The following is a 23886-nucleotide window of genomic DNA, read 5'->3' as shown; positions in this document are numbered from 1 at the left end:
CCCGCGGGCGGCAACGACTTGCAGTGGTGCTTCTCGCAGGTCAAGGGGGCCGTGGACGAGGACGTGGCCGAAGGTGAGGCCGCGCACCTGGCGGGGGGCGGGGCGGGGCGGGGCTCCCGGGGCGGGGGCGGGGTCACGACCTCCGGGGCGGGGGCGGGGTCACGGCCTCCGGGGGGCGGGGCGGGGCGGGGTCACGACCTCCCGGGTCCCCCTGCCCGGCGGGCGCGGGGAGGGCGCGGGGCTGGGGCCCTGCACGGGAGGCGGCGCCGCGCGGTGCTCGGGAGCCAAGGTCACTGGGGTCCTCGGGCGGCTGCGGCTCCCGGGGGCGGGGACCTTGGGCGGGCTCGGGGCGCCGGGCCTGCGGGGGGGGCGGGGGCCGCGGGCGCCCGGAGACTTCCGCCGCCCTGGGACCGCCGCGACCTGCCCGCGGTGCGGTCACCCGCCGGCCCGGGACGCAGGGGCCGCCCTGCCCGCGCGCACCTGCCGCCGCTCCCGCCTCCCCCTCCCGGCCCGGCTCTGCGGGCGGACGGCGCCCGGAGCAGAACAGGCCGGACTGCACCTCGGGGGGTGTAAAGATGTGTACACGGTTTGAGCTTGGAAAGTAGGTGGTTTTATGTAACTGGAAAAAAAAAAAATTTATACCCATTTTAAGCACGTTACTTTTTTGTGTCTTCCCCGTGCACAGGGGTGACGGTTCAGCTGTAGCTCAACATTTTTTTTTTACCAGGAGTAAAGCGACCCTCGTTCGTTCGCTTGCGGCCCAAGGCCCATCTCCGCGGCCGATTTCCCTTTTTCTAAAAAACTGGTTGACAAACTGAATCAACAGTGAAATGTAACCGACGTGGCGCGTCTTCCGCGTGATGTTGCACTTTGAAAACGGTCTAGGACAATCTTCACTGAACTAAGCCGAGCGGAACTTTGTGCCAGTGTTGAACCCGAGCTTCCAGGACAGTCAGGAGTGGCTCTGGAGGTTTGCGGTTGCAGCTTAGCCTTTAACTGTAAGATTTCTTTGTGGCAATTCCGCGGGTGTCCTTTGCCCTGTGTGTTCTGAGTTTCCCTTGTCACCCACGTGGGCCTCGGTCATCAGTCAGGGGAACAGATCCAGGGCGTCGTTCTGAGAGTCGTGGCAGCGTCTGTTGTATGGTTGCTGCGGAAGTCAGTGTCCACGCAGACAAGGCTGTGGACCGGGAGAGTGAAGGAGCTGGGGCACACTCGGCAGCGACGGAGACACGTTGACAGGAGACGAGGAAGGTTGGGTCATTGCAAGGAGGTTGCGGTGCCCCAATACCTGGCCGCAGGACCCTGTAGTATCCTGTGTTTGTTGAGATTCACAGCATGTGCCGTGTTTGTCCTGGCCTGAGCTCTCCTTGGAAGAGCCCTTGTAACCCGGCGCTTCCCATGACAACAGCTGGGGCCAGGCTGCATCAGGCAGTTCAGGGCTCAGGGCTGGAGGGGTGCAGTGCACAGAGACATCTCGTCTCCTTGTTGTTTCTGGGGACTCGAATCATAACTCCTGAAGGAAGTATGTACTGTGTACAATTTGATGGCTTTTTTTTTTTTTAAGATTTTACTCATTTATTCATGAGGGACACAGAGAGAGAGAGATAGGCAGAGACATAAGCAGAGGGAGAAGCAGGCTCCATGCAGGGAGCCCAACATGGGACTCAATCCCAGGTCTCCAGGATCACGCCCTGGGCCGAAGGTGGCGCTATACCGCTGAGCCACTCAGGGATCTCCAATTTGATGGCTTTCATTTATTTTTTTTTTTTAATTTTTATTTATTTATGATAGTCACAGAGAGAGAGAGAGAGGCAGAGACACAGGCAGAGGGAGAAGCAGGCTCCATGCACCGAGAGCCTGACGTGGGATTCGATCCCGGGTCTCCAGGATCGCGCCCTGGGCCAAAGGCAGGCGCCAAACCGCTGCGCCACCCAGGGATCCTTCGGAGGCTTTTTAATTCTAACCTAATGCTAGCCAGTTAATCAAAGAACACAGCCGGACCTGCGGCCAATCGTCGTGCTATCACCTGGAAGACACGTCCGTCACACACATCAGAGCACCCGCACGTGAGGGAGCCCAATGGTTAACGGGCCTTCCGACGGCTCAGAGGCAGATGGGCTAAATCTGTAGGATGGGAGATGATGACCCCGTGTCTCCGCTCCTCGTCACAGCCGTGCCGTCACTGCCTGCAACCGTTCCCTCTCACTGTCTCCGAAACTCTCCCACGACAGGCTGGCACCGTGCGCTCCACAGCAGCTGCTCTCGTGCAGCTGTCCAGGGCCACCGAGACGCAGCAATGCCACGACCACGTGGCCCACGCTCAGTTCATCACGCAGCGTTTGGGAGCCAGCCGCTCCCGTCCTGGCTTCCCCAGGCTTGGGACTCCGTGTGCTTCCGAGCTCAGGGTTACTCCTCCCGAGCCTCCCTCCGGGGTCTGCCGGGGTCCTCTTCTCCACCCGCCCTCCCTTCCGGGCTGGGCTCGCCCAGTCTCTCCAAATGCTCTCATCCTCTGTACCTCCAGGCCCCAACTTCCCTGTATGTGCCAGACTTTTCTATACAACTGCCTTTGCAACCGCTCTGCAAGTTCACAACCAACCTCTGCCCCTGCTCGGCTGCTCCTCCTGCAGCCCTTCCCACCTGTGTGCCGGGAACCTCTCCTACCAGGTGCTCAGCCCTCGGGGCACAGCCACCCCGGATTCCCTCCTTTCTCTCCCACGGCAGCTACCTCATCTGTAAACCCCAGGGGCTCTGCTCTCCAGATGCTCATCTCCGAAATCTGACCTGGCCTCACCCCCACCAGCACCTCCATGACCACCTGACCCTCATCCCTTTGCCTGGGTGACCCAATGACCTCTCAGCAGGCTCCCTGACCTCAACCTTGGGCCCCCACTGAGCCTAATCTCAGCAAAGCAGCCACAGTGGCCCTAAGGCCCGAGTCATCACCAGGGTCCTCCACCCACAGCCCCGTGGCCTCCTGTTCTGCAGGGAGCCCAGCCCTCTGCACATGCCCCTCGGCTTGCTCCCTCATCTCCGCCGCCTTCTCCCACCACCTACGGCTACGCTCCCTTCCCTCCTTCCTGCTTCATTTTTCTATCCAGCCCCTTCTGACTTGCTACATATTTGGGGGCTTTCCTCCATTATCGTCAGTACCCGAGGTGTATACTTTGTTCGCTCTGCGCACCGACAGACCCTGGAGACGGAGCTGACCCGTGAGAGGTCTTTGCGGAGAGGACGAACGTCCCTACTTGGCAATGATCATCTAGGGGTGTGACGCGGTCACGGCCGGATTCACTGAACCAGTTATGAGCTCAGGGGTGCCCAGGTGCGGCGGGGGGGGGGGGGGGGGGGGAGCCAGGTGCGGCGGGGGCGCCCAGGTGCGGCGGGGGGGGGCCAGGTGCGGCCGGGTGCCCAGGTGCGGCGGGGAGGCCCAGGTGCGGCCGGGGTGCCCAGGTGCGGCGGGGGGGCCAGGTGTGGCGGGGGCCAGGTGCGGCGGGGGCGCCCAGGTGCGGCGGGGGTGCCGAGGTGCGGCCGGGGTGCCCAGGTGCGGCGGGGAGGCCCAGGTGCGGCCGGGGTGCCCAGGTGCGGTGGGGTGCCCAGGTGCGGCGGGGGGGCCAGGTGCGGCGGGGGGGCCAGGTGCGGCGGGGGGGCCAGGTGCGGCGGGGGTGCCCAGGTGCGGCGGGGGTGGGCCAGGTGCGGCGGGGGGGCCCAGGTGCGGCGGGCGGCCAGGTGCGGCGGGGGGGCCAGGTCCGGCGGGGGCGTCCAGGTGCGGCGGGGGGGCCAGGTGCGGCGGGGTGCCCAGGTGCGGCGGGGGTGGGCCAGGTGCGGCGGGGGGGCCCAGGTGCGGCGGGCGGCCAGGTGCGGCGGGGGGGCCAGGTCCGGCGGGGGCGTCCAGGTGCGGCGGGGGGGCCAGGTGCGGCGGGGGGGCCAGGTGCGGCGGGGGCGCCCAGGGCGGAGCCGACGAGCGCCCCCATTGGCTGCTCTGCCCGTGGATCGCGCTGCCATTGGCCGCGGCCGTCTGGGGGCGGGCCCGGCTCGCGCGGGGACCGCGGCCGCCTCGAGCCCTCCCCGGACCCGGAGGGAGGCGGGCTGCGAGCCGCAGCTTCGCCGCGGGGGGCCAAGGGCGCGCCCACCCGGGACGCTGCAGCCGCGCGCCCTGGACGCCCCCTTCCGGCTCGGGCCCGGGGGGCGGGGCTCGGGCCGGGGGGCGGGGCTCGGGCCCGGGAGGCGGGGCTCGGCCGCAGGAGGCTCGCGCAGGCGCGGTCGGCGCTCCCCAGCCCCCGGCAGCCCCCGCGGCCGCGCCCCGCCCCGCCCCGCCCACGCAGGGGAGCCTCCCGGCGGCCCCGCCCCGTCCGGGCCTGCGGAGGAGGCGGAGGGGGATGACGTCATCGAGCGGGGCGACGGGCATTGGGCGCCATTTTGAAAAGGGAAAAAAAAAATCCCTCCCCGGCAGCCGCGGCGGCGGCGGCGGCGGCGGCGCGGCGGCGGCCGGGCTGAGGTGCTCGGGCGGCAGCAGCGCGGCGGCCGCCTCCTTCGTGCGCCGCCGCCTCTGCGCCCGTCCGTCCGCCCGCCCGCCCGCCGGCCATGGCAGGTGAGGGGCCCGCGCGGGGCGGGGCGGGGCGGGGGGCCGGGGCGGGGGCGGCGCGGGGCCCTGACGCGCCCGGTGTGTTCGCAGGGGCCGGAGGCGGCGGCTGCCCCGCGGGCGGCAACGACTTGCAGTGGTGCTTCTCGCAGGTCAAGGGGGCCGTGGACGAGGACGTGGCCGAAGGTGAGGCCGCGCACCTGGCGGGGGGCGGGGCGGGGCGGGGCTCCCGGGGCGGGGGCGGGGTCACGACCTCCGGGGCGGGGGCGGGGTCACGGCCTCCGGGGGGCGGGGCGGGGGTCACGACCTCCCGGGTCCCCCTGCCCGGCGGGCGCGGGGAGGGCGCGGGGCTGGGGCCCTGCACGGGAGGCGGCGCCGCGCGGTGCTCGGGAGCCAAGGTCACTGGGGTCCTCGGGCGGCTGCGGCTCCCGGGGGCGGGGACCTTGGGCGGGCTCGGGGCGCCGGGCCTGCGGGGGGGGCGGGGGCCGCGGGCGCCCGGAGACTCCCGCCGCCCTGGGACCGCCGCGACCTGCCCGCGGTGCGGTCACCCGCCGGCCCGGGACGCAGGGGCCGCCCTGCCCGCGCGCACCTGCCGCCGCTCCCGCCTCCCCCTCCCGGCCCGGCTCTGCGGGCGGACGGCGCCCGGAGCAGAACAGGCCGGACTGCACCTCGGGGGGTGTAAAGATGTGTACACGGTTTGAGCTTGGAAAGTAGGTGGTTTTATGTAACTGGAAAAAAAAAAATTTATGCCCATTTTAAGCACGTTACTTTTTTGTGTCTTCCCCGTGCACAGGGGTGACGGTTCAGCTGTAGCTCAACATTTTTTTTTTACCAGGAGTAAAGCGACCCTCGTTCGTTCGCTTGCGGCCCAAGGCCCATCTCCGCGGCCGATTTCCCTTTTTCTAAAAAACTGGTTGACAAACTGAATCAACAGTGAAATGTAACCGACGTGGCGCGTCTTCCGCGTGATGTTGCACTTTGAAAACGGTCTAGGACAATCTTCACTGAACTAAGCCGAGCGGAACTTTGTGCCAGTGTTGAACCCGAGCTTCCAGGACAGTCAGGAGTGGCTCTGGAGGTTTGCGGTTGCAGCTTAGCCTTTAACTGTAAGATTTCTTTGTGGCAATTCCGCGGGTGTCCTTTGCCCTGTGTGTTCTGAGTTTCCCTTGTCACCCACGTGGGCCTCGGTCATCAGTCAGGGGAACAGATCCAGGGCGTCGTTCTGAGAGTCGTGGCAGCGTCTGTTGTATGGTTGCTGCGGAAGTCAGTGTCCACGCAGACAAGGCTGTGGACCGGGAGAGTGAAGGAGCTGGGGCACACTCGGCAGCGACGGAGACACGTTGACAGGAGACGAGGAAGGTTGGGTCATTGCAAGGAGGTTGCGGTGCCCCAATACCTGGCCGCAGGACCCTGTAGTATCCTGTGTTTGTTGAGATTCACAGCATGTGCCGTGTTTGTCCTGGCCTGAGCTCTCCTTGGAAGAGCCCTTGTAACCCGGCGCTTCCCATGACAACAGCTGGGGCCAGGCTGCATCAGGCAGTTCAGGGCTCAGGGCTGGAGGGGTGCAGTGCACAGAGACATCTCGTCTCCTTGTTGTTTCTGGGGACTCGAATCATAACTCCTGAAGGAAGTATGTACTGTGTACAATTTGATGGCTTTTTTTTTTTTTTAAGATTTTACTCATTTATTCATGAGGGACACAGAGAGAGAGAGATAGGCAGAGACATAAGCAGAGGGAGAAGCAGGCTCCATGCAGGGAGCCCAACATGGGACTCAATCCCAGGTCTCCAGGATCACGCCCTGGGCCGAAGGTGGCGCTATACCGCTGAGCCACTCAGGGATCTCCAATTTGATGGCTTTCATTTATTTTTTTTTTTTAATTTTTATTTATTTATGATAGTCACAGAGAGAGAGAGAGAGGCAGAGACACAGGCAGAGGGAGAAGCAGGCTCCATGCACCGAGAGCCTGACGTGGGATTCGATCCCGGGTCTCCAGGATCGCGCCCTGGGCCAAAGGCAGGCGCCAAACCGCTGCGCCACCCAGGGATCCCTGATGGCTTTCATTTAAAACAGCAGGGTTTTGCTTCGGCATGGTCCAGGTCAGCGGAGCGCCATCAGGGATTTCTCACCTGCTGCCAGTAGGAGTAGATCTGGGCTCAGCGGGAAACTGGTGCTTTTCCTGCTGATGGCAGGATGCGGGAGTGACAGTCACTACTTCCCCTGCAGTTAGCTGCCTGTGTGTGTAGTCATTCCACCCAGCAGGTGGAATAGGTGAGTACAAACCACGGGGAGGCTTCCAAAAGGAAGTGAGAAGAGAAGTGGTTTGTTAGCATGTGTCTCCGGACCTTGTGCTCTAGGCAGTGAGTGCTGTGCAGAAGCGGTTAGGTGTTTGTGCAGATTTCCAGGTGTGGTACCGGGCCCCAGGCCCTACAACCTTGGGCCACATCCACTGGACAGACGCCTTTTGCAGATGTCACACGATGCTGCAGCCCTCTGCCAGTCTGTCCCCACACATACCTTGTAGAGGACCTGGCCAGCGGACATTGAGTGCTCCACACATGGCTCCGAGGTACAGCCCCAGGAGTGGGGGGACTGTTCTTCCCAGTTCTGGAAGCAGAAGCCAAGGCACAGAGGGCGGTTAACTTGGTCAGCAGCCTCTGTCCCAGCAGAGCCATGGTTTGAAGCCAGGCCGGCTGGCCCTAAAGCCCGTGCTTGCTGGACTGCTTCATGACCGGCTGTGGCCAGTGCTGCTGCAGCCCTCACTGGGACGTGGATGGCCGCCTTGGGACGGCTCTCTCAAAAGCTCAGAAGAGCACTCACCAGCTGGAATTGTAGGAAATGGCTTCTGAAAGCAAATGAAAATGAGATGCCTTGAGAGGAAGTGCCTGTCCCAGTGTTGGAAGGTGAGAATGAGGGTTAAAACCTGGCCTCCAGAGAGCAGGTGTCTCGGAGACGATCTGATGGGAAGAGCCTGAAACTTCACCCTGTGTACCCGGCAGACGATGCAGTAGTTTTTCCTTCGAGTTACTTTAGCACGATTGTAGACACCTTCTTGCAGGGAGCTCTGGGTCCTGCTGCCTTTGCACATTGATTGCTTTTCCAGAGAAGCAGTGGGGAAGGCTGGAGGAGGGCTTTGTAACCAGCCATGACCTGGTTTTCTATAGCTTTCTGTATAGCTTGATGGCAGCTGGTTCATCTTTGGTAATTGTACCTGTCTTGACTTTTTACTTGATGGTTTTGTTTTAATCCATTTCTTAATCCATGATTTGGTCTATGGTTGAATTGGATGTTAATCTTTTTCTAAAGAAATAGTACTAAACACCAAAGGTTCGTCTGTGACTGAAGCTTAAGTCTGGAGAGTCGTATAAATCCTGTGGGTATCTCCATGATGTGATATGGCCTTTCTAAAGGGGATTATGTAGATATATTATGAGAGGAAAACATTTAAGTTGGGGAAGGGAAACAAAAATTAAGGGCACTTGGGTATCAATACCAGGACGGTGCTGTGTTTCATGGAATGTGAGCTACATCTGATTTCACGATATTAACATGCGGGAACCTGTGCTCCCGAGAATCCATGAAATCCAGTATTTATGAATGTAAAACTTTTCATAGTTATTATTTTAGAATATTGTGATTTTTTTTTTCTGAATATAGAAAATGAGCATTCAGTATTTATCGTTTGTTTTTTAAGTTGTGATGGGACATGGTGTCTGGTTATTTGAAGTATTCCCGATCTGATAAGTTGTCTGCATTCCATGGTAGGATTCCCATTTAATATTTATATCTATGCCATTGAAAAAGTCCTTCAGGAAAGCATCTCATGGGGGGAAACCATCAAACAAGAAAATGATCTAGTAACGTTCTTGCTGTTTAACTTAAGGGAGAGCTTCATGGGGGGATTGTGCCAGTAGGAAATCAGATGTGTGTGGTTCTCTTAAGATTAAGGCATTTAACACACTTAGGAGCACGGCTACATTGTGATGCTTCTGAAATCAGGCTGGATGTTCAAGAAGCTGGACTGATCTTAGTTATGTCATCAGATGTAAGTGTAAGATACATGGTGATACTAAGTCATACTCCTCAATTTTTTTTTTATTCCTTGATTTTGAGAGTCTTGTTTTGACAGGAAGTTCTGGTTTTAGGTCCTGTCTGCCATCTATCAGGTGTGAAGGCCCGTTCTGAACCTCAGCTCACTTATCTAGAAATTACATCAGAAGATTTTCATCAAGATTAAATAGTCTTTAGTGCTTTTGTTACTTATAAAGTGTTGTTTGAGTGTCAGGTACAACTGTTAATTAATTCTTATGTGTTTAAAGGTGTTTGGGTTTGATTGTAACTATATTATAGACCTAAAAAAAAAAGCAGCTTCTTGGTTTTTCCTGATTTCTCCCCAGTCCCTTTTCTCCCAGTCCCTTCAATTAGGCCTGGCCTCTTGGCTTTTCCATTATTACTCAGTGCTCCTTTCTTGCTCATGTTTATTGTCCATACTCCTTGATCTTTGCTCATGTTTCTTTCCCAACTGAGAACATCCTTTGTGTTTCCTGCCTGCCTTCCCCACCTTACCAGTCCTTCTCACGGTCCACTTTCTTTATGATTCACTGCTCAGCCACTCTTAACACCTTAGGTTCTTAGCGTGTGACCTTTCCCTTTACATAGCTATCCTGATGTCTAGCCCTAGGCCCTCTCATTGTTTCTCAGGTTCAGACACGGGTTACACTTGTCTCAGCTTGGTACTCAGATACGGAAAGACATTTGGTGCAGATCCCATTTCAACCCTCTTACTAGCTTTGTGGTAACCTGACAGGTTGCTTGTCTTCTGGATTTTCATCTGTATGGCCAGCGTACTAGGCCCTGTGGCCATTACGAGTTCTTGGAAGATTGCACAGAAATGCGGGGAAAGCTCTGGCAAACAGGCACACAGTAACTGAAAACTGTGGAAATGTTATCCTGAGACAGTCCACAAAGAACTTACCCTGTGTTGTCGCTCCCAGGAGCCAAGTTAAGAAAATGAAGGGTGTTACAGGGGCCAGCTCTCAGCTTAGTTCATCTGAAAATTCACAACAGTGTCCTGCAGGGCTGCTGGTGTGGATGTTGGAAGAGAGAAACCTGGTTCCTGCCTCAAGAAGCCCTTTGTTGAGGCAGACAGGTCATTGCACCATCCTGAGAGCAGAGCAAGTAGAGGGAACATGCCTGAAGTGCCCAGTACACACACGTGGGTGGAGAGTGAAGGGGAGGGGATCAGGATGTGGGAAGGGAAGAAAGGGAAGAGGAAAAGAATGTTCCAGATGGAGAAGGCTCAGCAAGAGGAGATTGGAGAGAATGTTGTGCATCCTGGGAAACCAGAGTGCTGGTCAGGTCTGTGCAGAGAGGGGAGTGGCTGTGCAGAGGGGCAGAAATGAGGGCCTGGCCTAGGAGTGCTGAGGAACAACCTTGAGCACCATGCTGAGGACTTGCAGTTGTATCTGGAAGTGATCGTGATTGCAGCCTTTAAGCTAACAGAAGCGTGACATCAGCTTTACCTTCTTTAGGGAGGTCACTCTGGCTGTGGGAGAATGGTTGGTAATGGGGTAAGAATGGAGGCCAGTGAGAAATTCCTGCAGTAATAAAAGCTAGAAATGTGAGCTTACTCTAAATTAGAGTCTGCAGATTTTTTTTTTTTTTTTGGAAAGGGCTAAATAGTAAATATTTTAGACTGCAGGCCAGGCTGTTTCTGTTGCAACTACTGAGTTTGCCTGTGTAGCGGGAAAGCAGCCACAGACCCCACAGAATGAAGGGAAATGGCAGTGGGCCCACGTTGCTGATAAAACAGCAGAGGCAGGATTTCACCCTCAAGTTGTCCTTTGCCAGCCCCTGTGCTGGACCAGTGGTTCTCCAAGCCTTTGGTTCCAAGAGAATCAGAGTTTGTGTGGGTTCTGACAATATTTGCTACATTTGAATTGAGTTCAGAAGAACTGAAAATATTTATTTCACTTTAAAATAATAATGGGTCGGGACGCCTGAGTGGCCCAGCAGTTGAGCATCTGCCTTCTGCTCAAGGCGTGATCTTGGGATCTGGGATCAAGGATCCCACATCTGGCTCCTTGTGGGGAGTCTGCTTCTCTCTCTGCCTGTGTCCTGTCTCTGTGTCTCTCATGAATAAATACATAAAATCTTTAACAAAAATAATAATGGGTTGGGATCCCTGGGTGGCGCAGCGGTTTAGCGCCTGTCTTTGGCCCAGGGCGCGATCCTGGAGACCCGGGATCGAATCCCACGTCGGGCTCCCGGTGCATGGAGCCTGCTTCTCCCTCTGCCTGTGTCTCTGCCTCTCTCTCTCTCTCTCTCTGTGTGACTATCATAAATGAATAAAAATTAAAAAAAAAAATAATAATAATGGGTCTATTATATGTGACTGTAACATCTTTAATGAAAAACAACTTTCCCAAAACAAAAGATTTCGTGAGAAGGCATTGTTTTATACTTTGTAAACCCTAAGTATAGGATTTAGTAGAAGACATAGGAAGTATATGGGACTTTCAGATACTCTGCTTCTGTGTTCAGTCTGTTGAAATTGTTTTTATCGAAATATAAATGCGATGTCAAATTTTCTTCATGTATGTAGTTAGAAAATGGAAGAATGAATTAATAGCCTTTTCACGTAATTCTGGATATTCCTTAATACTACAACAGAACTATGCACATCATGGTTTCTTCAAGTTCACTTATGCTTTAGAACCTATCATTGAACTTTTATTCCTTGTTATATTAAAATCCATTATTTCTACTTTGTACTTATTTTTTAAGATTTTATTTATTTATTCATGAGAGACACAGAGAGAGGCAGAAACACAGGCAGAAGCAGAAGCAGGCTCCCTGCGGGGAGCCTGATGTGGGACTCGATCCCGGGACCCCAGGATCACACCCTGAGCTGCAGGCGGTGCTAAACCGCTGAGCCCCCCCACCCCCGGCTGCCCTCTACGTTGTACTTTGAATGGATCTCTTGCTCATGTGCATAATTTGGTCATTTGGAGGAAGTATGCCAAATATTGGTACACGAGGTTGTTCAGATCTTTGAAATGTTGGTACATTTCATTATAGAAAATAAAATCATATTTGTCAGTGTCACAACTGATCTCCTCAGAAAAGTCATCAAGCAGAGAAGCTGTCAAAGTACCGGAAATAGATACAAGTTACAAGTTTTCTGAAATTCAAATTTCCTCTTGAAAGTGTGGATATTAACATTGGCAACAAATGCCTTGTATTTTGTGAAGTGAGAGGCTCCCTTTGTTCATTTTCAGGAAACTTCCCTACCAGATACCCAGGTCTAAATAACCATAGTTGGTGAGTTGTTCTTTCAAGTGAAAATGGCATCTGTGAGAAGCACAACTAGTTCAGCTTGTGGCACAGAAAATCATGCATGTGCTTTTCCTTGAGACACCGCTCGCTATATTGGAACTGGAGCAGATTGATTTATGCAAAGTGTCCATTTCACTACAAAGAATATTAAAAAAACTCCTACCAAAGGGTTGGGATTGAGTAAAATTAAGGAGTTTGACTGTGTATCAAGGCCATTCGTAGGTAAGACTGGCTTGCTTGCTTTTGCTCCCCTGCGTGTGTGCGCAGTCCGCCTCCCACCGCAGCGAGCGCAGGCGCCAGCAGCTTCCGTCGCCCTTGTTTTTTGGTCATCTGTGCAGATGGCAACACATTTTATTTTGATCTCAGGAACCTCTGGAAGGTTCCTGGGGATGTCCCCCCTCCAGGGATCCATAGAGCAACATTTTGAAAACTGCTGCTTTAAAGTGAGCTATAAGCATTAGGAATATCAAGGCAGATTTCAAGATTAACTGTCCTCTCTCATCTTTACTGGATTTTATTGTTTTTGCATCAGTATAAAAGCAGAGCATTCAATATTTAAGGAAAATCTAATGATACGGATGTGTAAAGAGTAAAAGTGGAATTTCCTCTTCACTGCTGTCCAGGAATCCTCCCCAGAGGTAACTACTCTTAATGGTGTGTGTGTATTTTTAGACCATTTCCTACACATTTATTTGTTTCTATTTTAAAACTCTGTACATAAACAGTTTTTAAAATTTTTCACAAAATGCGAATTCTGATAAAAATATTGTTTTTGTGACTTCTTTGCATTCCTGGTATGTAATTTAAGATCTTACAGTGATCCAGGCTTTCTGCTGAGCCATGTATATACTTCATTTGTCTGTTGCAGCAACCCCTTGAGATAGAAGTGCTACTATTGCCTTTGTTTTATAAATGAGAAAACTGACTCTTGGGAATATTAAGTCCCTTTGCCCACTTTGCTCACAGAGCTAGTGGGTGCTAGAGTTAGGATCCATCGAGTCCAGGTGTTCTGTGTCCAAAGCCCATACTTAAATATTTTTAACCATGCTGTCCTGTTGCATAGCTCTATTTGGTCCCTTTTGATGGCTGCATATTGTTTCATTGTACAGATTATCTCATCTGTTTATTCTCAGTGGTTTCCAGTTTTTGCTGTTACTAAAGATGCCGCAGTAAATAGTCTGGCTCCTCACGTGCCCATGCAGGCATTTTCTGTGGCTAGATTCCTAGGAATGGACACATTGGCAAAGCCCATCGTTTATGTCTTGATGCTGCCAAATTGCCCTCCCAAAGATGATGCCAACTTATACTTTCCCCAGAACTTCTTACCCCATTCACTGACTTGGGGATGTCATTCTTTTTCATGTTAGCTGCCTTCATTGCAAATCTAATGCTGCAGTAATTCATGTTTCTTTATAAGTTAGCAATGAAGATTTTTTAGATGATTTGTTTCTTTGAATTGTTAGATCATATTGTTTATCCATTTTTCTGCTGAGCCTTTTAAAAATCAATTTTTAAAAGCTCTTTATACATTATAAATATTAATCTATAAATATTTTTATTATAAACCTAGAATTTTAATTCTTTTGCCCTCCCTCCCCCCCCCTCCCCCCCCCCCCCCCCCCCCCCCCCCGTTCATACACTCTCCTACCCAGAGTTCAGTTATGGCTGCTAAACATGTGTCTTTTACATGGGGATTTTTTGTTGCTATTGCTGCTGTTGGAAATTAATGGAAGTCAGATCCATGTGTGGGTCAGTGATGGTTTAGAAGGGGAACGATAGGTGGGGCAGAAAGGGTGGAGTTCAGAGCTCCACGGCAGGGACCAACCCTGAAAACAGAAATCCTGGTCAGGGCTTTGGGCTCAGAGTGTGGAATGAACTGTGGCCTGTGTGATCTCCATCAGAAAACTATACCTAAAATAGGGATGCAGTTGTATGAATGTACATTTATCTTTTTCTATACTTTGCACAATACCATGTACAACTTTGTCCCCTTGGACGTGTTTTAATGAATTATGAGTTCTCAGTGAGTCCTCATACTTGCCCCAAAGGTAGCAAGTTCCAGACAAGAATTAGGAAATTTGGGGTGAAAAAAGCAAATGAAAGCTCTTCTTCTTTAATCTTATCTATAGGTGTGTAATTCATTTTTTTAAAACGGATAATAAGTAAAAGTTAATATAAATCACCAAAGAAATGTCATTAATCAGCGAGGAAATTTTAATTAAGGTAGTAACGAAGTTTTACTTTTGTTTCACATTTCTGGAAGGAGTATCTCTATGCTCCTTTTCTGGAGGGCAGTTTAGCGTGTATCTGTTAAACGGAAAGCCAGGCTACAACCCCGTGATTCCACTTGCACAAGTGTCTGAACACTGCAGGAGCGTGTGTTTACAGAGCTGTGCACTGCAGCGATCAAACATCTGGAAAAACTTCAATGCCTGAAGTAGTAAAGTGATTAAAAGCATTATGGTACACCCATGTTGTGCATTAAAGGGGTCGGAAAGCAGCATGTGACGCAGGGAGTTAAAAACAGCAGCCGCTGGCAGAGCAGCACTCGGTGTAAAACGGATTGTCGTGAATGCGTAGGTGTGGAGGTGACCTACCCGGCGGTGCTTGGTGGGTGCCTGTGGAGAGCGAGGGCTCCCATGTACACCCACAAACGGCGTCAGCCTTTACGCCGTACACTTCCGTATTATGACACTTTTCACAACAGCGGTGCATCGTGTTCCGTGATGGTAAGGAGAAAAGGGCCATTAAGAAAAGGAAAAGACTAGCTTTCTGAGAACTGAATGCAGGAGAGTTCCCTCGCTGCTGCTCCGGAGCACCTGCCGTCTGGGCGGCCTGTCACTCCCTAAACACAGTCACTGGCTTCTCATAGTTCTGCTCCTGGCATCTCCCATGACAAAACAGGTATCTGTAAAAGCTTACCTACTCAGAAGCACTAGTATCATTAACTAGATTTCAAACAAAGCAAAACAATAACCCAGCTAATAATTATTGGAAGGGGGTTGGGGCTTCGGTGCCTCTTGTGCGTCACTGCGCTCTTCAGCACACCTGACTTCATAAAACGGCCGGGGATGCGTCTAGCTTTGCTTCTGCCCTTTGCAGTAAACGGTCTGCCTGCATGTTTTTCTTTGTTTTGTTTTAAGAGTTTGTTTATTCATGAGAGACACACAGAGACCACGGCAGAGGGAGAAGCAGGCTCCCTGCAAGGAGCCCGATATGGGACTCCATCCTGGGATCACGCCCTGAGCCGGAGGCAGGCGCTCAACTGCTGAGCCACCCATGCATCCATGCCTGCAGAGAAAGTTTTTTGGTTTTTTTTTTTTGAGATTTTATTTATTCATGAGAGACAGAGAGAGAGGCAGAGACACAGGCAGAGGGAGAAGCAGGCTCTGTGCAGGGAGCCCGACGCAGGACTCGATCCCCAGACTGGATCATGCCCTGAGCTGAAAGCAGATGCTCAACTGCTGAGCCACTCGGGTGTCCCTGTAGGAGAAATATATCAAATCTTCAGATTAAACTGTTTGCCACTTCATGTTTTGATAAACTCTGTAAGTTTCCTTTAAACAAAGTAATAATCTACATATTACTGACATGATAATGATAATAATAAACAGTCATGTTCTCAATATCTGGTCTTATATGCTTCAGATTTTTTTTAAGAAGTAAAAGTTACAGTTCACGTTGAAGTTCTTTTCATTAATTCCCAGTTCCGGTGCTAGCACCTCTCTTGCCCGATGAGCTGGGGAGACCCCAGGCCATGGGACCTCGTACCAGCCTGCCCCAAAGGACTTGCCAGAGGTTCCTGGTCTTGTCCTGAGAAGTTTAAGGATGGACGCAGCAGGGCAGCCAAGCGGGAGAGCCACCAGGGCAGGAAAGTCCACTAAAGGGAGAGCCCGCTCTGGAGATGGGAGCTCCCTGCGAGAGCCCGGAGCTATGGGAGACAGGGTGCTGTGTGACTTGACGGTTGGCTTTCTGTCTTTTACGGACAGTTGTCACAAGACAGTTGTCACTGTCTTTTATGGACAGTGTTCGTCACTTGGGGGTGCAGATTCCTTGGAAAGGGGTTTGTACCTTTTCTTCCTAGTTCGGTCAGGGGACCCGTCCTGACACCCACCGTCTTGGGCCCGTCTGGCTTGATCCAGCTTCGAGAAGTGCGGTCTCCCACGACAGGGTACCCCGTTAGAACCTGACGGCCTGCCTGCGTCCCCTTCCCTCGCCAGCTGCAGCTCGGCCATGAAATGGCATCTGGACTACCCTCACCTGGGAACTGGTACCAGAGCAGACGCACCGTTCCCCTTTCACAGCTTTCCTTCAGGCAAAGGCTGCCCGCCTCCGCCCCGCTGCTCCTGCTGCTCGTCCAGCTCTCCTCAGACTGGGGGATCCGATGGAGCGTTAGAGGGCGCGTTTCTTAGGTTTTGACTTTATGGTACCAGAAAGGATGTGTGTGTCCCGTATTGAAGGCATTGGGAATGTCTGAGAGCCCTGGGAGGAGTGGGAGTTACCAAGTATTCTTGCCCTGCTTTGCACAGAGCCGGGGGAAGCTGAGGTGTGCAGCCGTGATCACAGCTGGGAATTTGTGAGGCCGAGAGAGTTGAACCATTCTCAGTTAATGTTCACTGAGGAATAGTGGAATTCAGTAGTCAAAGGAAGGATTGACTTTGAATTATGAAATAACCGCTTAGGGACTTTCGGTGTACTCTTTAAAATAGCTTCAGGGAAAAGTATGCATCGGTAGGTAAAATAGTAACGTAAATTGTTGCTTTAGAAATCCCCTATTAGCTGTGGGGTTGCTGGCCATGAGGGCCTTGGTGTCCTGGTGGAGGGCCTGCTGGCTTGCCACTGCCTCGAGACTGGCTCCTGGGGTAGCATCTTTTCATTTCATTTGACCTAGAGAAAAATACAGAACGCTCAGGCTAATGTGGCTTTGGACTTTGCTTTTGTGGACTGGGATTTTTTTTTTTTTTTTAAGATTTTATCTGAGAGCGTGAGCATGAACAGGGGAGGGGGAGAGGCAGAAGGAGAGGAAGAAGTAGACTCCCTGCTGACCAGGGAGCCCGAAAGCAGGGCTGGATTCCAGGAGCAGAAGGCAGACGCTTCACCAACCGAGCCCCCCAGGCACCCCGAGGACTGGGACTTTGTTTTTCAGTGAAAGCTCTATCTGATTGCTGTGTTAATATTCTAAGCTTGCTTGCTTATTATTATTTATCTATTTATCTATTTATCTATTATCTATTATCTATTTATTTATTTATTATTTATTTATTTATTTATTTATTTATTTATTTATTTTTGTAGTTGAGGGTTAGGGGCAGAGGGAGAGGGAATCTTAAGCAGGCTCCATGCCCAGTGCAGAGCCCAACTCAGAGTTTGATCTCACCCACCCTGACACCATGACCCAGGTGGAAATCAAGAGTCAGACACTTAACCAACTGAGCTACCCAGGCTCCCCCTGAGTTTATTTTTTTTAATCCCCATCACCTGTTTTCACTCATTTTCCCCCATCTACCCTCCTCCCCTCTGGTAACCATCAATTCTCTCTAGTTAAGAGTCTGTTTCTTTGGTTTGCCTCTATTTTTCCTTTGCTGGCTTGTTTTGTTTCTTAAATTCTATATATGAATGAGATTATATGATAGTATTTGTCTTTTTCTGACTGACTTATTTTGCTTAGCATAATACTCTCTAGCTCCATCCATGCTGTTGTCAATGGCAAGATTTCATTCTTTTTGATGGCTGAGTAACACTCCATTGTATACATACCATACCTTCTTTATCCATTCATTTATCTGTGGACACTTTGGCTATTGTAGATAATACTAATATAAACATCAGGGTGCATGTATCCCTTCGAATTGGTGTTTTTGTATTTTGGGTATAAATACCCAGTAGTGCGATTACTGGATAATAGGGTAGTCTATTTTTAACTTGTTGAGGATCCTCCATACTGCTGTCCACTGTTACTGCACCAGTTTGCATTCCTACCAACAGTGCATAAGGGTTCCTTTTTCTCCACATCCTTCTTGATGTTGTTTCTCATGTTTTATATTCTAGCCATTCAGACAGGTGTGAGGTGATGTCTCATTGTGGTTTTGATTTGTGTTTGCTTGATGAGGAGGATGTAGAGCATCTTTTCATGTCAGTTGGCATCTGGATGTCTTGTTTAGAGAAATACCTGCTCATGTCTTATGCCCATTTTTTAACTAGATTGTTTTTTGGGTGTTGTGTAACTTCTCTCTCTTTAAAAAAAAAAAAATATTTTATTTATTTATTTATTCATGAGAGACAGAAAGAGAGAGAGGCAGAGACACAGGCAGAGAGAAAAGCAGGCTCCATGCAGGGAGCCCAATGTGAGACTCGATCCCAGGACACCCCCCCGCCCAGGAATCACATCCCAGGCTGAAGACAGGCACTCAGCCGCTGAGCCACCCTGGTGTCCCTGTAAGTTCTTTATAGATTTTGAATATTAAACCTTTATCAGATATGTCATTTGCAGATATCTTCTCCAGTTCCATAGAATGACTTTTATTTTTGTTGGTTGTTTCCTTTGCTGTGCAGAAGTGGTTGTTTTGTTTTGTTTTGATGAAGTTCTAAATAGTTCATTTTGCTTTTGTTTCTCTTGCCTCAGGAGACATGTCTAGGAGGAAGTTGCTGTGGCCGAGGTCAGAGACATCACTGCTTGTGCTCGCTTCCAGGATTTTTACGGTTTCCAATCTCACATTTAGGCCTTTAATCCTTTTTGAGTTTATTACTGTGGGTGGTATAAGGAGGTGGTCCAGGTTCATTCTTCAGGATGTGAGCAGCTTTCCCAACACCATCTGTTGAAGAGACTGTCTTTTCCATTGGCTATTTTTACCTGCTTTGTGGAAGATCAATTGGCCATGTAGTTGTGGGTTTATTTCTGGGTTTTCTATTCTGTTCATTGATCCCTGTGTCTGCTTTTATGCTAGTACCATGCTGTCTTGATGACTGCCTCTCTGTGATTTAACTTGAAATCTGGGATTGTGATACCTCCAGTTTTGTTTTTCAAGATTGTTTTGGCTATTCAAGGTCTTTCATCGCCCTGTACAAATTTTAGGATTGTTTGTTCCAGCTCTGTGAAAAATGCTGGTGTTATTTTGATAGAGATTACATTAAATGTGTAGATTGCCTTGGGGTGTATAGACATTTTGCCAATATTCTTTCAACCCATGAGCATGGAATTGGAATGTCTTTTCATTTCTTTGCATCATCTCATTTCTTTCATCAGTGTTTAATAGTTTTCAGAGAACAGGTTATTCACCTCTTTGTCAGTTTATTCCTGGTATTTTATTGGTTTTGGTACAGTTGTAAATGGGATTGTTTTCTTAATTTCACTTTCTGCCCCTTCTTTGTTAGTATATAGGAACGCCACAGATTTCTTCTGTTGATTTTTGTACCCTGTGACTTTACTGAACTCATTTATCAGGTCTAGTATTTTTTTTTTAGTGGATTCTTTAGGACTTTCTATATATAGTATCATGTCATCTCTATCACTTCTTACCATTTGGATGGCGCCTTTTTCTTTATGTTGTCTAATTGCTGTGGCTAAGACTTCCAGTACTGTGTTGAATAAAAGTGGTGAGAATGGACATTCTTGTGAGGTCTGGGAATTTTTTTTTAATTGTAATAAACTATTCAGAGTTTAATATTGGTCATTTTAACCAATATTTGTAAGCATGTAATTCAGTGATATTAATTACAGTCACAGTGTTGTGTGACCATCAGCACTCTGTGTACCTAAAACTTCTTCGTCCGAAGAAAAACTCTGTCCCCATTAAATAACAGCTCCCCATTTTCCCCTTCCCTAGGCCCCAATAATCTCTATTCTGCTTTCTGTTTCTATGGAAATCCCTGTCTATAGTAGGGGCCTCATATAAGTAGAGTTATACAACATTTGTCCATCTGTATCTAGCTTATCTCACTGTGCATAATGTTTTTAAGGTCTGTCTGTGTTGTAGTATATAGCAAAATTTAAAATTTTATTAGAGCAGTTTTAGGTTCACTATAAACTTAAGAGGAAACTACAAAGATTTGCCTCATACCCCCGTCCTCCCCCTCAGCCTCCTCCACTATCAGCATCCCCCCACCAGATGGTACATTTGGTACAACCAGAGAGCCAACACTGATACATCATTATTGCCCAGAGTCGTTATCAACCTGTTTACAGTATGGTTCACTCTGGGTGGTAAACATTCCATGGGCTGGGCAAATGTCTAATGGCTCGTGTCCGTCTTACAATATCCTGCAGAGCAGTTTCTCTGCCCTGAAAGTCCTCCCTGCTCTGACTGTTCCTCTCCTCCACTCACCCCTACAACCACCCATGTATTCATGGTCTGCAAAGTTTTACCTTTGCCAGGGTGTCATGTTGTCAGGGTCACACAGCCTTTTCATTCTGGTTTCTTTCGCTTCATTATATGCATTTAAGGTTCTTTCATATCTTTTCATGGCTTGATGGCTCATTTCTTTTTAGTTCTGAATAATAATATTCCAATGTCTGGATGGACCCACAGTTCACATGCTGGAGAATGAACATCTTGGTTGCTTCCAAATTTTAAAAATTATTATGAATAAAATTGCTATAGACATTTGTGCGCAGGTTTTCATGTAGACATAAATTTTCAGCTCCTTTGGGTAAATGCCAAGGAGCACAATTGCTGAATCGTATGGCAAGAGAATGTTTAGTTTCAGAAATGACCAAACTTTCTTGCAAAGTTCCTGCACCACTTTGCATTCCCACCAGCAGTGAATGAGAGTTTCTGTTGCTCCACATCTTTACCAGCATTTGGTGATGTCAGTGATTTGGATTTTTGCCATTCTAATAAGTGTATAGTGGTATCTTGTTTTCATTTGCATCTCCCGAGGATGTAATGTGAAGCATCTTTTCTTTCATATGCTGATTTGTCTTTTGTATATCTTGTTTGATGAAAGGTCTATTAAGGTTTTTGCCCATTGTGTAATTGGGCTGTTTTCTTATTGTTGATTTTTTTTTTAAGATTTTATTTATTCATGAGAGACTCAGAGAGGCAGAGACACAGGCAGAGGGAGAAGCAGGCTCCACGCAGGGAGCCTGATGCAGGACTTGATCCCTGGACTCTGGGATCACACCCTGAGCCGAAGGCAGATGCTCAACCGCCAAGCCACCCAGGCGTCCCTTTATTGTTGATTTTAAGATTTCTTTGTATATTTTGGATAACAGTCCTTTATCAGCTGTATCTTTTGCAAATATTCTCTCCTGGTATGTAGTTTATCCTTTCATTCTCTTGAATGGATCAGGATTTCATTCCATTTTATGGCAGAATTAAATGTGGGTTTGTTGAAGTAGGAAATTGTACATTTCTAATTTTTTTTGTTTAATTTTAGTCATTGAACTTTTAAATATTTAATTCTCAGAGAATATATTCTTAAAAAGCTATTTGGAAATGGAATTATTTATATGCACTGAATGAACTTACTAGTCAGAAATAACTTGCTACAATTTTCCAAAAATTACAATGGTAAGTAACCATTGTTTGCTTAAAATGTGATAAAACTTTGACTTCTTGTATCATTTACTTCGTAAATATGTCACTTACTTGATAATCTTACCTATTTTAACATTTCTTTAATTTAGAAATATTTGTGAGTTCTTCTACATGTGTTGAAATATACAGAAATGTTGATTTAGTTTTATAAGGAAGCATCTCAGGGCTATGCCTGTGCCTAATAGATACTAATAAAAGATGGCACATAAGGGGGCATCTGGTTGGCTCCATGGGTGGAACATTGGCTTTTGATCTTAGAGTTGTGAGTTCAGGCCCCATGTGGGACACATAGAGCTTACTAAAAATTTAAAAAAAAAAAAAAAAGATGACTGATAAGGAGAGAAATGATAGCAGCCTTGTTTTTCTAATATGATAGGCTAGCTTTAAAGATCATTTCCCAAACTCAGGGATTCTTCCCCTTTTGGTACCAATTTCTCAAAATAATGCCCTTTTTTACATAAACGACAAAAATGCTAGTCATTGTCTTCTTGCTAGTTTGAGTGTGAAATACCAAGGAATGGTTTTGTGGTACCTGGCTGGGTTTGCAACGGGAGGAGTTCTGCTGACAGCCGGTGAGCGAGCAGGGTTAACAAATGAACTCCGAGCCCCTCGTTCTTTTGTTATTTGGTGCGTCCAGTTCTGTGGGTGTGCCACCATGTGTGCGTCCATGCTACTAGCATACCGTGAGCAGAAGCACCAAGACACACATGGTCCAGAGACATAAGCAACTAAGTTGCCATTGTGATGAGGGTTCCAGAAAGAGTCAGCAGGCTTCCCTAGACAGTGGAACCTTGGGCTGTGGTGTGAAGGACGGACAAATATGGACAAATATGGACAGGGCTGAGGGGTAGGAGGAGCTGTCCTGGCAGAGTATAGAGTGTGGAGGAGGGCTTGAAACAGGAAGGATTATGACCAGTTTGAGGAACTAAGGCCTGGGTGATCAGACTATAGAAAGCAAAGAGGAGAATAGAGTGAAGATTTTGATCTTTATCCTAAGGCCAGTTGGGAGTTCACCTGATGCATATGAAGTAGGAAAATCACACAATCATGATTGTGCATAAAAAATCAAAGTTACCCTAGCTGCAATGCATGGAGGTGGGCTGGAATCATTTTGGGGGCAAGATGTTCATTTGGAAAGTGCGTATTTTTAGTTTTCTTCGAAAAAATCCAGTAAGTACTTTGATGATTGTGTTACTGTGTTACAAAGACACTGGCCTGTCTTTGGTAGTCCTGGAGTGCTTTGACTTGCCTTGGCTCAGACTTGTGCGTGGTCCCTGGGGTGGCTGTTTCCTGAAGGAGTCACCGTGCTGAGAGTAAGCAGTCTCCTCCTGATGACCCTTCCCGGTACTCAACTTTATCTGCAGGAGAGGGGAGCATGTTCTGTGATGGCCTTTAGGGACAAGAACTTCACATTTTCTAGGGTAGGGTAGGGAAGAGAGCATGGAACATTCTGTATGAATCAGATTTTCCTTGAAGAGTGGTTAAATCTCTGATGGGCTTTAACAACAGAAGTGAAACATGGTTTCCTAAGTTTTGAAGTCCACCGATGTTGGTCTGACAAAGGCTTGTAGTTGGAGAATGGTGCAAACACTGATTTTCCTGGTCCTCTGTGGTCTTCCCTACCTTATGCGCATACCCTTAAGAGAAGTAGGCAAGAGAAATAAAGGCTCTTTTGCTTTAAGTGAAATGGGATTAAAATAGTGTTTTGTTGAACAGTTCTTAGGTTTTTGTGTGCTTAGAAAAAAAACCTGAAATAATCTGGTCTACTATCAGAATACAGTTGAGAAATGTTACAAATTGAGGGCCCTTCCGGTGACTTGGTCCAGGTCTGCCTTTGGCTCAGGGCATGAACCCGGAGTCCCGGGATCGAGTCCATATCGGGCTCCTTGCATGGAGCCTGCTTCTCCTGTCTCTGCCTCTCTCTCTCTCTCTGCCTCTCTGTGTCTCTCATGAATAAGTAAATAAAATCTTTAAAAAAAAAAAAAAATCCCACCAGCAAAGTATGAGGTTCCAGGTTCCTTCTCTATGACCTTGCCAGCAGTTGTGGGTTCTGTTTTGTTTTGTTTTAGCCATTGTAATACAGACACACAGTGCTATCCCGTTGTGCTTTTGATTTGCATTTCCCTAGAGACTAATGATATCTCATCTTTACCTGTGCTCATTCAACATTCACATAATCTCTTTGGAAGAAATGTCTATTTAAGTCCTTTGCCCATTTTTTAGTTGGCCCTTTTTAAAAAAAAATTATTGAGTTCTTTATATATTCTGGATGCTAGACCCTTACTTGGTACACGATTTGCAAATATTTCTTCTCACTCTGCATTGTTTTTTCACTCTCAGTGAGTGTCCTTAGATGCACAAGAATTTTCAGTTTAGATGATATTCAGTTTATCTGTTTTTTTCTTCTGTCTGCAGTGCTTTTGGGTGTCATAT

The 23886-nt window shown here is 49.2% G+C and overlaps 1 protein-coding gene across 1 annotated transcript in view; it reads left to right on the top strand.

Moving 5' to 3' along the window:
- Positions 1 to 4453: 4453 nt before the first annotated feature.
- PPP2R2D (protein phosphatase 2 regulatory subunit Bdelta) overlaps positions 4454 to 23886 on the top strand; it is a 45115-nt gene continuing 25682 nt past the window's right edge. Inside the window, exons 1-2 of the mRNA XM_041743649.1 lie at positions 4454 to 4588; positions 4673 to 4765. Of these exons, the coding sequence (XP_041599583.1) occupies positions 4582 to 4588; positions 4673 to 4765 (100 nt within the window). The 5' untranslated portion in view covers positions 4454 to 4581. The remainder of the gene's footprint in view (positions 4589 to 4672; positions 4766 to 23886) is intronic.

The sequence above is a fragment of the Vulpes lagopus genome, chromosome 2 (assembly GCF_018345385.1).
Source record: "Vulpes lagopus strain Blue_001 chromosome 2, ASM1834538v1, whole genome shotgun sequence".
Lineage (NCBI taxonomy): Eukaryota > Metazoa > Chordata > Mammalia > Carnivora > Canidae > Vulpes > Vulpes lagopus.
The sequence above is the reverse complement of the archived record's forward strand: the minus strand, read 5'-3'. Positions and strand labels throughout refer to the sequence as shown.